Here is an 18,136-nt window from a genome sequence, read left to right as displayed (position 1 = left end):
GGTAAAAATATACGTGTCATGGGGTACCAGAAAAAAGACAAGACATTGAAGAGCTATTTGAAGAAATAATGATGGAAAACTTCTTTAACCTGGTGAAAGGAATAGACATGCATCCCCAGGAAGCTCAGAGAGTCCCTAAAACAAGGAACTCAAAGAGGCCCACACGAAGACACATCATAATGAAAATGCTTAAGGTTAAATACAAAGAGAGAATCTTAAAAGCAGCAAGAGAAAAGCAGTTAGTTACCTACAAGGGAGCACCCATAAGACTGGCAGCTGATTTCTCAAAACAAACTATGCAGGACAGAAGGATTTGGCAAAAAATATTTGACAGGGTGAAGACCCAGGATCTACAACCAAGAATACTTTATCCAGCAAAACTATCATTTAGAGTTGAAGGACGGATTCAGAGCTTCCCAGACAAAAATAAGCTAAAGGAATTTATCACCACCAAGCCAGTATTACAGGAAGTGTTGGAGGGACTTCTTTAAGAAGAAAAAACATGTATCAAATCCATGAATAAAGAATGGTAATAATTATATTCCTATCAACAAGTACCTCAAATGGAAAAGAATTAAGTGCTCCAATCAAACGATAGAGTGGCTGAATGGATAAGGAAACAGTACCCTTGCATATGCTGCCTACAGGAGACTCACTTCAGATTAAAAGATACACGCAGACTAAAAGGAAGGGGATGGAACAAGATATTGCCTTAATGGACCTAGAGGATATTGTGCTGAATGAAATGGGTTGGATAGAAAAAGACACATATCACATGATTTCATGTACATGTGGAATCTAAAGAACAAAGTTGACAACAACAACAATAAAAGCAGACAAACTCATAGATACAGAGAATATTTAGTGGGATACTAGATGAGAGGGGGCTTGGGGGACAAAAACAGGCAAAGAGATTAAGAGGTACAAATAGTTGCGGAATAGACATGGAGATGTAGAGTGTAGCATGGGGAGGATGGTCAATAATGTAATAAATATGTAAGGGGAAGGAGGGTTACTAGATTTGTTGGGGTGATTACTTTGCGAATTATGTGGATCTCTGATCATCACTATGCTATACAACTGAAACTGGTATATTATTGTATGCCAATTGTAAGTGGAATAAAACCCATTTAATTGTACAATGTAAATACAAGCAATTAATTGTCCATTATATTTCAATAAAGATGAAAAAAAATCTTAAGGGAGAAAGATGGGTAAAGAAGGTTTTTAGAAAGTTGTGCTGTGTCAGTACACCACTTTCATGAAACTGTTAGTGAAAACCTACATCTATGTAAGCTCTTTGAAGTTGGATTTGAGTTAGATTTGAACTTATCTCAGGCTAAGACTGGTTTAAGGATAGCTCAATTTTATTCCAGCTTCAATCTATCTATTAATTATATACTTCCCACTTTTTTTCCCTGTTGCCCTAGGTCTCATTGTCTAATTTTCCAGCAGTGTTAATGCTGTTCCCACTATAGATCTGTCTAGGGGTATTCTTATTTCGTTAAGTTTCCTGGCCTAGAAGTAAATAAGTTTTTTTCTGCTTAGTTTAATCAAGACAAATCAGAAATTATTTAGAGACCATAGGCTAGAATAAAAAGAAATTTAAAAAACCCCAGAAATACAAAAAGATAAATTATGAAAGCATAGCATAGATTAGTTTATAGAGCTTAAGTTACTTATATTAATGTAACTAAAGGTTGGCCATGGAAAGGTTTTAATTGTTAGAGTTTACCAGGTTCTCAGTATTGATTTTTTTTTTTTTTACTTTAGTTCTGTATCTGAGTGTCTTAACCAGTCATTGCAGTGTTTTGAGAGATCTTCAGCTTATTCTGGAACTTACCTTTGTATAAAACAGAAACTGTTTTTCTACTTATAACTGATGTATAAGGAGTTTGGATTTTGCAAAATGGAAGGCATTTTTGTTTAGCTGAGCTCCAGCACATATTAATTTGAACTACAGCATTTTCTAAATGACACAACTTATTAATATTTTATTACGTACAAGCTTGAGTCCTCATTTTACTCTTACGTATAGTCTATATTTTCCTTTTTTTGTTTGTTTTAAGCAACAAGATGTTTGACTTGAAGGAAAAACTATCTAGGATTCATTTCTTTTAGAGTAATGTATCCCTACTTAAAGATAGATTGCCATACATGTAACAGCTGTGTACAAAAAAGTTATAAAATTGTCCTTGGTTTTACAATGATAAATGAAAAACATTAAAATTCTTCACTTAAAATTCTTCACTTCAGACCAGCCTGTGACTTCAGGATGAGCAGCAGTGAGCTCAAGAACTGGAGCAGTTCATTCTTCCTTGGTCATAGCCTTTTCAGCAACGGTCTGCTTTTCCTTTTCAATCTCTTCAGGATCTCTGCAGAAGTAGAGATCAGGCATGACCTCCCACAGGTGTTCATGCGAGATCGTGCCACGCACGTGCAGAACTTCCCAGGCCAGCATCCATCACCTCAGACCCAGTGAGTGAGCCCTCTTGCTGTTGCAAGGGATGGCAATGTCCACAGAGTGCAGAAGAGAGCCTAACATGAGATACCTCTGTGAGAGGCTGGTGGCCAGCCCTGGTATGGGTCTTAGGAGTCTTGAGACTTTTTTCCTGAGTAATTCAGGAGAAAAACAATTCCTTTTATTCACTAACAGATGACACACCAGGCACACTGGAGTCAGTCCTTAGTAGTTACTATTCCCTTGGTTTCACATTTCTCTTCCTACAGCTATCGGCATGGCTCTCTCCTCGACTTCCTTAATTGCCCTTCGTTAAGGCCTTTGCTAGCCACCCTATCTAAATTTCATCCCTTCCACTTTATATTTCCTTTTAATATTTTATTTTTCTCCCTCACCAGTTTTCAGTACCTAACATTATTGATTAATAACTTATTTCTCTTATATGTTTCCTCGAACAGAATGTAAACCTCATGAGGGCATGAATTTTTACTATTTGCCTGTTTTCTTTACTGCTGAATCGCCAGTAAATAGAACAGTACCTGGCATACAAAGTGCTCAGTACATATTTATTGACTGACTTACAGTAGAATAAGGCTTGGCTTTGCAGTTATAAAGGCCTGGGTTAGAATGTAGATTTTCTGTTTGGCCTAGGGTAACTCCCTTCAACCCTTTGAACCTCAGTTTTTTGACCTGTAAAGTGGAAAAAAATACCTAATGAGACAATGTAGGCTACTTACATGTGTCTGATATTATTGGTGTCATACAATGATAATTGTTAGCCCTCTCCCTTTCAAATTGAGGGGAAACCTCAGAGATTTTTCTGATATTATTCCTCCTCCTCCCACAAACCTTTATGTGTGTCTTAGTCAGGGTTCCAATAGGAAATCTTTTTGAATGTAGGGTCATTTGAGGAGGGCTGAGGTCTAGGGGAACATAGGGAATAGAAGAAGAATCCAAGGAAAAGCAGAGTAGTCACTGTTCCTAGGTCCAAAGAGACAAGGAGCAGGAAGGAGAGTTTGGCCCTAGGTGACCTCACAAGAAGGGAACCAGGGGAATAAATAGCCTGACCTTACACTCCTTTCTCCCTCAGATGATCTCCTGGTGGGTGTTCGTATGTCAGACCCAACCAGAAATCAGAGGGCTGGGATCTCAATGATGTCAGCCATACAGGTTAGCCCCCAGGGCAGAAAGCAGATGGAGAAGCATGGAGAGTGAATCTGGGGGAGCAAAAGAAAGCTATCAAACTCAGTGCCCTTACTATGTATAAGGTACTTGCTATGCGCGCACGCACGCGAACGAGCGAGAGGAGAGAGAATAAAGACATAGTTCAGTTCTCAATAGACTCACAGTTGGGTTGGGATGTCAGTCAAATAAAGAGAACTTCAATACAGTGTGATAACCACTGTGTAAAAGCCAGCACAGTGTGTTATGGGCAGCTCTTTCACAAAAATGTCAGAGGGAGTGGGGTGGTGGTATTGGGAGTCTGACTGGAGATTAAGGTTGGTTACATAATTAAGAGACCATCTTAAAGGATAACAATTCGAGCCCATTTTAAAATGTGACAATTTTTTTAAAAGGATGCAATGACTTTTTCTGAAAGATTTTTTCTAATAAAATACAAGAGGATGGGAATAGGGAGGGCATAGAAGTGAAGATGATGAGAATGAGAAATATAATGAAATAATTTCAAAGTTTCTTCCTAGCTTAACATTTTAATGTTTTAGTTTTTTGTTGTCCTGTTACTTCTGAACTATTAGACTGTGAGTCTTTCATAAATGCAAATGAACATAAAATTCTATAATAACCTCTCTTGTTCACAGAATTTGGCTTTAGGTTTCAACAATAAATGGTCTTTACACATTTAAAATAACTAAATTTAGGGAGGATATAATGGTTTGAAAATAAATCATGTAAGTTTATTACATGTGAAATTTAAAATTATACACAAAGAGGAATAACTATTAAAAGACAAGTTTAATTTGGATTAATGTTCATAAAGCTCCTTTATTCAACATTCTCTTTATATTCTTTGTTTTAGTCTCCAAAAACTCATTATATGACACATCTCGATAATTTCTGTCAAAAGCAAAATCATTACATAGTAGCTGTATATGGTCATAAGAAAGATATTTATAGACAAAATTTAAGGTTAATGGTATACACACAATAGAGATGCATGAAGAGGTCAAATTACAATGAAGTAAGGGCCTTGGGTACAGGTTGAGAGGAAAGGGTGTCAAGAGGGAAAGAAACAAACTTTTCTCGAGTACTTTTCTATGCACCATAATTTGTCTAGTTTGCCAGGTTACCCAATTGAACAGCTGGCACTGAATCTGGTGCACTGAGAGCTCTCACTGCAGTAATTATTTTCTTTGTAATTAGACATAATTATTGTAAAATGTAGTGAGGAGCTTGTCCACAATCCAAATGAAACAAGAATTTCCAGAGGTATTCCTAGTACTGTGGCTACAAATGTCAAGTGGCTGGGGGGGAAAATATAACCAATAATTATAAACAGAACTAGAGAGTGAAGCGTAGGCAGTTAGTATTACTTCAAAGGGCTGTGCAAGATGTTTGGGGTGTATCCTTGAGAAACCCAGAGAAATGAATCAAATCGGAATTGGGGCAAAAACAGTGAGATGCGCCAGCTAAAAGGAACATACCCCTGACCAGAATAGATGCTCTGGGTCCTAATTAGGCCTCGCCCTCTCGCTCTTCCCAGTCTCCCCTCATTTTTACCCCTTCCCTGCGCCGGTCCCGCCCTCCGCCACCAACTCCGCCCACCCTTCTCTGCGCCTGGCTCCGCCCACCAGCCGCGGACTGCGGCCGGCTCCGCCCCCACCCCGCGCCTGGCTCCGCCCACCCTCCCAGGACCGCGGCCGCCGGCCGAGGGGCGGGGCGGGCGGGGAGAAGTCGCACTCCGGGGCGGGAGGGGGATCCGCCGCGGAGTTACGGGAAAGTTGTTCCGAGTTCCTGGAGTTTCCTCTGTGGTTCCCGGGCTCCGCCGGCCGGTGGCCCGGCCTCTTTCCTCCCTCTGGCCTTCCCTGCTCACCAGGTCCTTCCTTCAGCCCCCGGCCGCCATGGAGCAGCCGCCGGCCCCCAAGAGGTAACGTACGCGGGGAGCGGGCAGAAGGTGGGAGGCGGCGGCTGCGGGGCGGGGGCAGCTAGGCCCGGCGGGACCGTGACACCCTCCCCGACTGCGGGACCCCGGGCCGGGTGCCTCGGGGGTGGGGAGGCAGGTCCGAGCGCCCGGCCGCGCCTGTCCTCGGGGCGAAGGGGAGGAAGACGCTTGCCTGCCCGCGGCCGGCCTGGCCTGGCCCGGCGCGCGTGGAAAGTCGGTGGGCAGCGCGGGACTCCATGACCCTGGACTCTTGGGGCGGGCCGAGTTTTCCCTAGTGGCAAATTCGTGAAGCCAGGGAGACATAAAACTAGGAAATTATTGGACTTCTCACAGCCATGTAGGCTTTCATGTCAGATGTTTTTCATAATATTGCCTTTTTAAATTTTTTGGGAAGGCGGGTTTGTTTACAGTTTAAGGAATTAAATGTTAATAGTTACACAGTCTATGAAACTTGTGGATATGCTGCACTGACAGGTGTTCCTCCCTCTCAAGTTCAAAAGTATTTATGGGTGCAAGACAGGAATCTTAAATTAGAACCCCTCCCCCATAGAGTTTTTTTTTTTCTTTTAGCATGTAAAAATGTGATGCTTTGGTATTTACTGTTAGTTTATATCCAATATTTGATGTACTGGAAGTGTAATAGTACACAGTAGATACGTTTGAACTAATATCTGAAATGATCTTAGGAAGCTAAATCAAGGTTATCCATTGATTTAAGTTCATAATGTGCATTTATCCCCCAAGAATGAATCAATCCACTAACTGATTTTGGATAAAATATTTAACTTCAGTCTTTCATTTTTAGTTTATAAAATAAAGCTACTAATCTCTGTCCCAGATAGTGATATAGCGAAGATTAAAGAGTTTGTGTGTTTTGACACCTGGAGACCTCTAGCTGAAAGATGGTGTATTCATGAACATGAAATAATTAAAAAGGTAGGAACCTTGTGAGCTATTGTGAATTGGGTGACTGACCTTGAAGCCTGGAAACCATCTGTTCAGGTGAAAAACGGAGGTTGTGAAGGGGCTTCCAAAGGAGACCCGTTAACAGACAGAGCCTGTCATAGACTCTTTCCTGGCATTTAGTAAAGTATTTGAATTCTGGTATTGATTGGTCACCCAATTTTAGTACTATTGAGGAAAACTGGCAACTTTTTTTTCCTTTTTTTATTTTGGTAGTAATGTAAGGGGCACCTCTGAGCTAGCACCATGAGACAAATTTGAACAACTCTGAATTGAAGTAGAAGCTTTCCCTACTGATTAGCTCTACTCCAAGTTATCAGAATTTCATTATAGATGTAAGAGAACACCTGCCCTTGAAGGTACATTAGAGGGCTTAGGGCCATGTGTAGGTGGCATGCATCACCATTCCATGGTGACGTACTTTTTTCAAAGTAGTGGTTGCGTATTTAATGGACTTAGTTTTAGCTCTCTTCAGAGAGACATGTTAATCTAGGAAGGCATTACTAAAGAACAAAAGATATGTGACAATCCCATATATTTGAATATCTCAATTTTTTTCATAGCATTTTCATTTTTATAATGTCATTTAATCCTTATAGCAACCCTATCGTGTAAGGTGGATTATAGGTATTAATCCTGTAATTTTGTAGATGAGGACACTAAGAGAGTTTGCTCCAGCTTTGAGTGGCATAACTGATAGTTTTTGTATTGTCCCTATTAATCATTTCCTTCGAATAATGAAATATAGCTACCATTTCTGAGGTCATACTGTTTTCCAGGAACTTTATATATGCATTCCTTTATTTTTTTTTCTTGAGAAATAGGAATCCAGGTTCTGCAATTTCCTATGCTAGTTCTAAATTTAATTTCTTTATCTGTAAAATGTATTGTGAGGAGTAAATGAGGTCATATGTAAATGAGATCAGTACTCTATAATGTGTTCAATAATGTTAGTTGTTAGTTTATGTTTTTCTTATTAAATGAAGCTCAGAGAGGTTAAATAGCTTGGTCAAGTGGAGAAGGTGCCAGACAATCCCTGTTGTGATTGGCTGCAGAGTGCACCCTCTCATCGTGAACAGTGATGCCTCTTTTTGAAACTCACTTGCTTTCTTACCATTCCATGGTGTGGTGGTCATCTCTTTCTACAGTTTTCTGGTCCCTTTTGCTTGTTTGTTTATTCATTTTTGTTTGTTTACTTAATCCCTGTAAGAATGCCCACTTGCTTTTCTGCCTTGAGTTGCACTTCCATAGGGTTCAGACATTTTTACATCGTCACATTTATTTTGCTGATGTTCAAGTCTGTATGACCGTCAGCTGCTCCTCAGTTGGTATTTTTGATTTTTTCATTTATATCCACTCTTTCATTATCCCATCTAGTTGGTCACTAGATCCTAACAAATTTTCCATCAAAAAGTATGTGGATTCATTTTTTCCCCCGTTTGATTCCCAGTACTACTACCCTATGCCAGGGTTTTATGACGTTCACACTTGATTTACAGCACTGTAGTTCGGTGATTTTCAAAAATTTTAGCAGCAGAAGGGCTCTGTTTGGAGTAGGGCAGGGAACCAGAACCTGGTTCCCAGTGCCTTGTCTCCTTTTATTCCCTTTTTGCTGTCCTACAGAACCTCATAATGATCCATGTTTGCTTTAGTTCCTCCTGCACATGGCTTCCGATTTATTTTGCTTAAATAGCACTTCATTCATGCTACTCCTTTTTTGGGGCACTGGGGTTGGTGCACACTTGTCAGTTTTGTACCCAAGGCTCCCATCACTTAATCTCAGCCTTAACACCCAACCTTCTGTTACTATTCTCCAAGATCAGTCTTTTCTGAAGTTTTTCTGTTCTTTATTTAGGTTGTAGGCTGTGGGTACTCCCAGCTTTGCCTTTGTTCATGCTTTTCCTTTAGAAAAGTGTGTTATTTTTTTGCTAGTAACCTGTGTTTTTTTGTTCTTTCCAGGCCTGCTTCATAAAGTATCTTATTTGAGTATTTTCCATCCTAAGATAAATCTCTGTATTCCTAATATGATATCCACTTGACTATATGCCATGATTATATTGTTCTTTTTTAATGACAAAGTTTTAGACATCCAAAAGATAATGGGGACTAATTTAATACATACTTGTGCATCACTGCCCAGCTTTAGAAATAAAATATTAGAAGTACACTTGAAGCCCCCTAAGTATATCTGTTCTAAAGTGTATTCCCTCCCCTTCCCCCAAAGGGCTGTTACTGTCCTGAGTTGGGTATTTGTCATTCTCATATGTGTCTTTATGCTTTTAGCATGTTCATGTATATCTGATATTGTATTAGGTCTGGGTGTTAGGCCCAACTTTGTACTGACTTTGAAGTTTGCTTCTTTGGGTATCATTCTTCTCTGGGAACTGGAGATTCCAGTGTGCAGCCATATCTAAGAATTGTGACTAGATGATCTGTAAGGCCCCTCTTTCCCTCACATTATTGATTTGGTCTTCTCAACAAGGCTTGTGTTAAACATAGGCAATAGACGTGGTTGCCCATGTCACTGACTGGAGGTACCAAAAAGGCTTTTAGATTTCCTGATTTCCTTAACAGGTCTGTCATAGTGGTTTTCATAAGTCCTTATTAAAATGAAGTTCTTCTGGCAAGGGAAATCTGTGAAATGGTTACTAATTATTAGCATTTTGTAGGTTGAGTTTATCAGAATTTTTTGTACGGAAACCTCTAGCTGAGTAAAAAATGACCACAGAATATGTAAGTTTTGATAGGTAGAGAGGGAAATAGCCAAAACATGACTCTTCAAAAGTGGAACGTTCATCGAAAAGGAGATGAGTCTCTATGATAGACAGCAATGAGAACTCTGGTTGCTGGAGGGTAGGTAGTTATATACAGTACTTCTCAAAGAGAGAGGATGGAATGTCATCGCTGGTGAGATATACTTTACCAGACAGGCCTTGTTCCTCAGTTAGATTATGGGATTAATTGTTCAAAATTAAAAATTTGTCAGTCAAGCTATATTTGGAGGAAAATTGGTGTGGAACAGTGAAAAATACTGGGAGGATAATAATAAGAGTGAGTTATTGAAACTTACTCTTAAGCACGTGAGGAGAGTTCTTTGATTTAAGCAAAGTTGGATTCTGTGGCCAATTTTTTTTTCTTATAGTGTGAAAAGGTAGTTTGGAGGAAGTAAAGTTGAAGATTGAAGTCAAAATGTTAACATTACAAAGTGCATTCACATAAATGAAAAATGAAGGTAAGAAAACAATCATAAGGGAAAGTTTTGCTATGAATGAATGGATTATCAGCCAGATGATAGATTGTTATGGAATGAAAACACAAAGGTAAAGGATGAAGATATAGAATAGTAAATAGAAAGTATTCATATTTTCCTCAGCACATTGGCCTTAGCATCTGTAGCTCTTAGGGCAGAAATTAGGAATGGAGATGGACAGCAGAGAACTCTCAACTCTCAGGAACTGAGTGGGACAAAGCAGTAAAACAGATAAGTAGATAGTTGAATATCAGGAAAACCATGAGACATTGCAATGAGAGAGGTGGACTTCATTTTATGTCTGTGTCCCTAATTTATGCGTCCCTAGAGTGTTAGTGGAATTCTTGTGTGCTTATAACCAGGGAGATTCTCAAAGTGGGGAGTTGTCTTTGAGAAGTTAAACTCTAAGCACTCTTAAAAAATAAAGTCAGTAGCCTCAATAGGAGGTCCTGGGAAGCTCCCAACTTTAGAGGCAAGCAAAATAGTCTAAGGGGAAAAGAATTGAGCAGACAGGAACATCTCTTTGCATCAATGACTTGGTCCCTAAAACATATGTTCCTTTTGGCTTTTCTTGGTTAATTTGGGGCTATACCAACTCCATTAGAGTTGATTTAGGCCCTGTAAATGGGAATTGTCAGTTGACTTGTCCTTCTTAGAGAGAGGAAGTGTGACAAAATCTGGAGCAGTTCCTGGTGAGCCAACTTTAGTTACACATTAAGACAATAGATAAACTCAGTCTTTAGTCACCTCTAGGCAATGATTAATTTACCCACTGTTCTTTAAGGGGCTGAGACATAGCATATATTAGTACTGAAAATTTTGTTAGAAATATAAAGAAAAGGTAAACATCTGTTAAACACATCTAGGTTGAAATTTGTTTTCCTGATGTAATTTAAATTCCCATTCCAGAAATGTGTATCATTAAAGCTTTAATAATAAAAGGTTTAAATTGAGCACTTCTTGTTTAGATTGTAAGGGGGGAAAAGTTCTTAGAATTTAATTTTCCTGGTTTCAAAGAAGTTACTTGAATTAGAGGTACTGTCACTTCAAGCTATTTTATATTGGCTTTCAAAAAAAAAAGTATATATATATATATATATATACATGATGAGAGACCCATATATATAAAACTAAAACAGAAGCTTTATGAAATGTGCAATGTTTTCTGGCATTTTTCTGTTTTATGTTCTGTTCTATTTCAGTGAAAAACTGCTGGTCATGATCCACCAAATTATTTTCATGACCTATTAATGGGTTGTGATTGCAGTTTGAAAAAAACATTGTTGTATTTAGTAGAGACAGTCAGGAAACTGATTTCATTTCTAACTCCATCCTGTTATCAAAAGCTTGACGACGGCATTGCCAAAGGAATCCAGAGTGGTGTAATTATAATAACCTGTACATATACTAGAGATATTCTTTAAGAATCTAAAAGAGAAAGAGGTGAAAGGGAGAGAGGAAACTATCATTTAAAAGTTACTGTATTTTGAACACTTTACATATGTCCCAATTAAAGTATGGAAAAGTTCAAAATGATTATCTATAATGTATGACAGAGTTTACAAAGGAAAATGTAAAACATAAGGGTTGCTATCAGGCAAGAGCTCATTTGCCTTCTGGTGTAGAATGACCCCATGCACTGGAAATACCCAACTATAATTATGATGACCTCAATTTCTGACTCCCTACCAGCTCCACCCTGTATAACTACCAGAGGTCTTCAGAATTTGCTTTGAAAGGGGACATTTATACTGTCTGATAGAAACTTAGTTTTATTTGTCTCAAGCCTCTTTTTTGTTGTAATTTTATTTGAATTGCCTCATATGTTGGGATTATTCTAATTTCAAGAAGCTTTTAGTTTTTAAAACAAAGATTCTATATTTGAAATGTCTTCTTATGACTGTTTTGTCTATATGGAGTCTCAAAGTGAATAAATGAAAGTAACAAATATATAAACAGATATGTACGAATATTAAAAATAAATTCATTGTTTACATGCCTTGAATATTAAGTTGCAGATTACCTTGAACTTCCTAAAAGTACATCAATGGATATGTCTTTAAAAATGACTTTCTAGCAAAATGAGAATTACAGAGAGTTGTTACTATGATAGCAGACATCTTACTAAAGAGGTAAATTGAGTAAATTTTTTCAGATGTAAATTTTTGATGTTAATATTAGTATCTTGATACAAACACACATGCACTTATAAAACTGGGGCAGTTGTTGAGCATGTATGATTCTAAGGATGAGGTAGTTTCTGTATTCAAAATACAGAATATTATTCCTTGTCTGGATTATCTTTTCATTTTTAGGATTTTTGGTTTTCTGAAATTATGAGACCTAGAGTCCTATAATTGGAAAGGAATGCAGGTTAAAATTATTTTTGTAGTTTTGGTGAAGTTTTTTATATTTCAAGAAAACATAAGTGAAAGATAGTGGGCAGCTAATTTCCATGACTATCTCTCTGTAGCTATTCTTTCTCTCCAGTCTCTTCGGAGTTACCGCATTCTCCTGTTTCTTTCTGAAAACTGACTTTCTTTATTCACTGATCATTGCTCGTAGCAGAAATTTACTGTCAGCCTTGAGTTCATTCATTTTGCTCATTTATTCAGATATTTAGTAATTAATAGTTAACTGCCTTTCGAATGTCAGTGCTGGGAACACTGTTGAATGAAACATATGAGATTTTTGCCCTCATAGAACATATACTCTAGTTGGAGCTTGAGCTGTGAAGGATAGAAGTTAGCATGTATTGACAGAGAAAAATGATGGAACCTACTTAGTAGGGCAATTGGAGGAAGCTTCTCTGAAAAGATAATACTTAAGCTGCACCATGAGGTTAAGAAGTTATCCGTTTGAGTAGCCAGAAAGCATTCCAGGTAGAGGTAAAGGCTATAAGAAGACCTGGAGGTGGGAAAATTTTTAGTGTGTGGGAGGAATTGAAATGAGGCCACTGTGGCTGGGTTGTGGAATGGGAGAAAGTGGGTGGAGATAAGGTCAGAGAGGTGGGCAGGGATTCAATGATTCAGGTCTTGAAAGGAATTTGGATTAAGTCAGAGTACGTTGCACTGTTTTAAGCAGAATTTTAAACAGTTTATGGTTTACAAGATCATTCTGGTTGCTTTGGGTTGAGTAGATTGTAGAGAGGTAAGATTAAAAGCGGGGAAACAAGTTAGGAGGCTGTTTTAATAGTTCATGGTTAGATATGGTAGAGTCAGTGGAGATGGAGAAAAGTGGACAAATTTAAGTTGTATTTTGGAGTTAGAAATGAAGGACTTACCAAGAGACTAGATGTAGGGAATGAGGAAGAAAGAATCAATTCTAGCTCTTCAGTTTTGGGTTCGAGCAACTTGGGGTAAGATTGGGAGAGGAACGGGTTTGGGTATCTGTAGTCTCTTAGAATTCCAAACTCAAGATGGTGAATCGCTTTGGCCCAAAATGTGATATTATGTGGTTCCCCCAGAAGAGGAAGCAGGTAGGGAGGAAACGATGGCCACTGACTTCTTTTTTTAACCTTTTGTTTTCTCTGCATTAGACTAGAGAATAGGAGAAAAACCAAGCCTTTGTTAGGTGTTGAAATATTCAGGTGTCTTTGTAACCTGCTGTTAAAAGAAAATCTTTTATTGCAAAATAAAACATCAGTGAAAAACAAATGTATGGCTTGATGAAGTACTATAAGGCAGACAGCTTTGTAATCACCAATCAGGTAGAACGTTGCCATCCTCCCTAGTAGGCCCTCTGAGTGCTCCATCGTGATCACACCCACCTTTCCCCATAAGAAACTATTATCCTGACTTTTATAGTAATAACCTAAATGTGCATTACTAGACACTCTAGGTTAGTCTTGCTGATTAAAAAATCATTTTAAATAAACTTTTAATCTTCGGTTTAGTCCTCCATCCGTTTTCTTGTTGAAGAACCCATCCTATTTCCCACAGCTTCCCACAGCCTGAATTTTGCTGATTGCTCACTTGGAGCAATTCATCATGTTCCTTTGTCTTCCATATTGCTTGCATATGGGCAGTGGATCCAGAGAATGGATCAGACTCAAGTTGGATCCCTTAGCCATTGTTATGGGCAAGACTCTACTGGTTACTTAGTGGTCAGCTGTCTCTCTTTTTTCTGTTGTTAGCCGATGTTAATGGTTAGTGCTTATTTCTGTTAATTCATTGGGTGTTGCAAATTGGTGAATTCTAAATACATCATTTTGTTTTCATTTATTAGTTGGATTGTTTTTATAAAACATCTTCTCTTTGGTTACCCAGAGGTATAGTTTATAAAGGAAAGACAGGATAAATGCTTGATTCTTTTCCTTTATTTACCCATTTTCATGATAATGAGTCAGTTTCCTGTTTTCTTCCGAAGGGGACCATTTTTTTTTTTAATGCCATTATGAACTGATGGACTTAAACATATTTGATGGATTTTAATCCATTGGAAACACTGTCGCTGAAGCTCAAAAGTGTCCTGTCTTTGGTCAGTGGGAGTTTTAGGAGCCAACACAACTGTAGTGGTCTTTGCTAGCTGCCTTGCTGTCTCCTGTGATAAGATAGTCAGGGCTCATCTTGTCCATTTCCTGTCCCAGGTCCAGAATCAACTTTTTCTCCAAGAAGCCCTACTTTGTTTTAGCAAAAAACCCTACTTTCTTTTAGTCTTTATTTCAAGGCCCTAACTGGTCACTGATGTTATTTTTAAATAGCATTTTATTCATTCGTAGGAGAACTGACTCGTTTTTTCAAACCATGGGATATTCTATCAAAAAATTATGGCACTGGGAGTTTTGAGTTTCTTTCTCTGAATAATATCTCCACATAAATTTGTTTCTAAGTTTGAGTCAGAAATTGGGCATGTATACGCAAATTCTGTGGTAGAGACTATTTAGAGGACTTTTATCTCCATGTTCTCCTTATCTTACTCTGGTTACCTTTACTATTATCCTAATATAAAGTCTCACTTCTTTCTCACTGCTGAATGTTTCAGGTGACCCAGTTTCTCCTTTTCTTAAATGAAAAAGATACAGAAAATAAAAGATTTCAAGACAAATGACACCACTAGTGATAAGATTGGATTTCAGGCCTTATTTTTTAAGGTAGAACTTTTATCCTGCCTTGTCTTGCATACATAAAAATATATCTATGTACAAACAAAATTCAAGGGCATCTTCACGCTGCTTTATAAATTTAACCCTAACTGCCTGCACTATGATAAATTGCAAAATAAAGCAATCCAGATATTAAATACCATATGTTATGTTAAATACCATATGTTATACCTTTTTACTTTGATATTAGCTCTTCTTGTTAAGTTTTATTGTGCTTTTGAATAAATAAAATGAGGTATTTGTCTCAGGGACGTAGTTAGTAATTTACATTTGTCAGTGTGTTATATAACTTCAGAAATAATTAGTTTTGTTGTAATTATGGTATTAAAAGACATTAGGTTGCACCTGTAAGTTGATACGTGAATTAGTCTCATTTTTGCAAACAAATAGCAAGTAACCATTTTCCAATGGTCATCTATTCAAACCTTTTTAATAATCATTGAAATTTGGATCATAGAGGTTAGAGAGAAATGATTGCTCTGAATAAAATTCATAGTTCATATAATTCTAAGAATTCTAAGAATTATAATTACAAATTAAGCAGTAGAATTCCATGAAATTCCAGTGGAAATTAAAAATGTAGGTACTAATTAACTCTTGAGAAGAAAGTATTTGATGACTTTTTTTTCCTTGTAGATTGAAGTTTTCTTCTATATGCTTGATTCTTTTGTATATTTGCATTTTTTTTCCTCTTTTTTCCTAATAGAAGAGAATTCAAGTACCAGGCCAATGATAAGAATATAGAATTCCCCCCTCCTTATATACAGATTCTCAATATTTGACTAGTCAGCTTTGATTAATATTCATAAAAAACTCATGTGATGTGAAAGAGCCTGCCAAATTAGTGATATGGTGAAAACTTTGAAAGTATTTAGTATCATTGGGAAGTATGGTATACCATATGAAGGATTTTTCTAATTAAATGAAGTAAACCACTTTATACATTATACTTCTAAAACATTTAAAAACACTTTTAAAACAACCAGTTTTGATGGAAATCATTCCAAAATGAAGACGCTTGACCCGGTCTTCTGAAGATGCTTGCTTTCTTAATTACTTAATAATATTTTTCATGAATATTAGTTCATAAAAACAGTCACAGAAACAGTTCACAGAACTGTTCATAGTTTTAGTTAATAGAAGCAGTCAAGTGTGCACTTTTAGTGTGTTTGAAGCTTTGTTGCTGACTGTAGTTTTTTTCCCCCTAAACCTGGTCTTTCTTTTACTGTTTTCTGTCATTTCTCGTTGCTGTATCCTTCTATGAATTGCTGCTTATCTTAGAAATAATTATCTGACCTGACAGTAGCTTTCCTTTTTCCAAAGTACATGCTCTTTGTATCAGTTTTTGCTTACCAGAGGTCTTTTTCTCTTCTGGGCTCATAGTACATCTTGAAATCTTTTGACTAAGAAGAACATTATTGTGCAATGAAGGAGAGAAACTTTTTTTTTTTTTTACAAACTTTCTTATGTTTCTAAAATTTAATATGAAAATAACCAATTTTTTTTTTTTGCATCAAAAAAGAACAGGATTTTACTCTAAAAAGCCCACAAAATTCCTAAGTTAAAAAAAATTGCTGACATTTTGGAGTACTACTTAGATTTTGAGGATTCTTGGTATTACCAAAGCAAATTAGATTTCCAGAAGGTATTTATACCTGTACAAATACAGTAACATTACATTTATAGTTGTTTATTTTTAATTTCTATTGGTGAAGTATTTAGGCTATTTATGTTAGAATGGTCAATCTTTATATATATATTAGTTTACTTTTAAATTCTTATAATGATCAATCTCTTTTTTCTTACTAGATACTGCTGGGATTTTAACATTTTATTTTCATTTCTAAAAAACTAAAACCAAATAGGTAAAAATAATCCCAATTTAAAAAGATAAGAATTATTTTCACAAAGCACAAAAATCATGAACTTTTTCTCAGTCTCTTCATAATTTGTTTACAAAGAATCACAGAGAAATACTGAGAAGTGGCTTTATGTGTGCTGTTGCTGTGCTCTGAGAAATCAATCAAAATAGCGTCCATCTGTGCAAACAGCCACTGTCTCCACAGCCCCCTGTCCCTATTCAGGAAAGCCTATTGCAGAAGTCAAGAGTATAGACCTCATTGAATGATACAGATGTTAATATTGTCAGTTTACTTTCCTTGAAGTCACAAGTTTATTAACGTAGTTACACCTTTAGTTAATGTGTTAATGTTTAGGATTATTGCAATTCTAGTATTCTTCCAGGGATGGGAGTGAGGAGTTGTGAGTGTGTAGAGACTAAATCCTCATATTTTATCTTCAAAATTTGAGGTGTAGGGGAATAAATGAGGAAGAAAATATATGAGAAAATCTAGTTTTTAAGTGTAGGTGATATCTTTGGCACAGATCCATGTGGGTTTTTCCATATGGCAGGTACATGGGTAGACCTTGGCAAGTTTCATATAGAAGTATCTTCTTTTATTTTTAATCAGTTAAAGATTCTGTTCCCTTTTTTAGTTCTCAAATCTAGGTATGTTATTGGCAATATGGACTGGCTGAAAAGTTATGAGACATAGGTCTACATATAAAATTATGTTTGATTTTTATTTTAGTAGGACATAAGTATGTTGCAGCATTTTCAAATGCGCTGGTTTATGTCGTCTGTATTTTTTTGATTTGTGTTTTTTGAAAAATTAGTTATTAGGAAGGTGAATGCAGTAACAGGTCTTTAAGGCTTGGGAGTGTTACAACGTTTAACTTTGTATAGGTTTGTTTTATGAGAAATTAAAAGGAATCATTACTTTCCAGTTGAGGGTAAGTAAAAAAAATCATAGAAAATAAAAATGAAAGACTGTAAGGATGAAGGAAAGAGAAAAATAGCTGCTTTTCCTTTAGAGCTCTTTGCCAGGAAATAATAATTTTAGAGTACTTTTGGGCAAAGAGCCCAACTTGAAAGGAAATGGTATGATAGAGTTGAAAAACAAGACTTTAATTTTAAAAAGTCTTCTAACCATTGTAAAATATCAATTTTCCTAGGCAGATTTCAGCTCATTCTAGTGCCAGTAATTAATTAAACCCCCCAAAATTTTATAGTTTTTAAAAAGTAAATAAACTATGAGATCATCAAATTACATCTATTTTATTATTAAAACTGTAATACTTACTAGTGAAACAAGAGCCAGAGCTTTAGCGTCAGCAAGACCTTGGGTCTGACCTTAGCTCTGCCATTTACTGCAGTGCATGGTGGGCAAGTTACTT

General features: G+C 36.9%; 1 protein-coding gene across 4 annotated transcripts in view; it reads left to right on the top strand.

Moving 5' to 3' along the window:
• The first annotated feature begins 5,360 nt into the window (after positions 1-5,360).
• Positions 5,361-18,136, top strand: part of STK3 (serine/threonine kinase 3) — a 277,085-nt gene continuing 264,309 nt past the window's right edge. For 2 of the 4 annotated variants that reach the window (XM_023538226.1, XM_011372913.2), the window contains exon 1: positions 5,363-5,567. In XM_023538226.1, the coding sequence (XP_023393994.1) occupies positions 5,542-5,567 (26 nt within the window). In that variant the 5' untranslated portion in view covers positions 5,363-5,541. Of the gene's footprint in view, positions 5,568-9,687; positions 9,778-18,136 lie in introns of all 4 variants that reach the window. The other 2 variants (XM_023538228.1, XM_023538227.1) reach the window with 2 other exon arrangements.

Source organism: Pteropus vampyrus, unplaced genomic scaffold, assembly GCF_000151845.1.
Source record: "Pteropus vampyrus isolate Shadow unplaced genomic scaffold, Pvam_2.0 Scaffold215, whole genome shotgun sequence".
In the NCBI taxonomy this organism is placed as follows: domain Eukaryota; kingdom Metazoa; phylum Chordata; class Mammalia; order Chiroptera; family Pteropodidae; genus Pteropus; species Pteropus vampyrus.
This window is presented reverse-complemented; position numbering and strand designations above follow the sequence as displayed.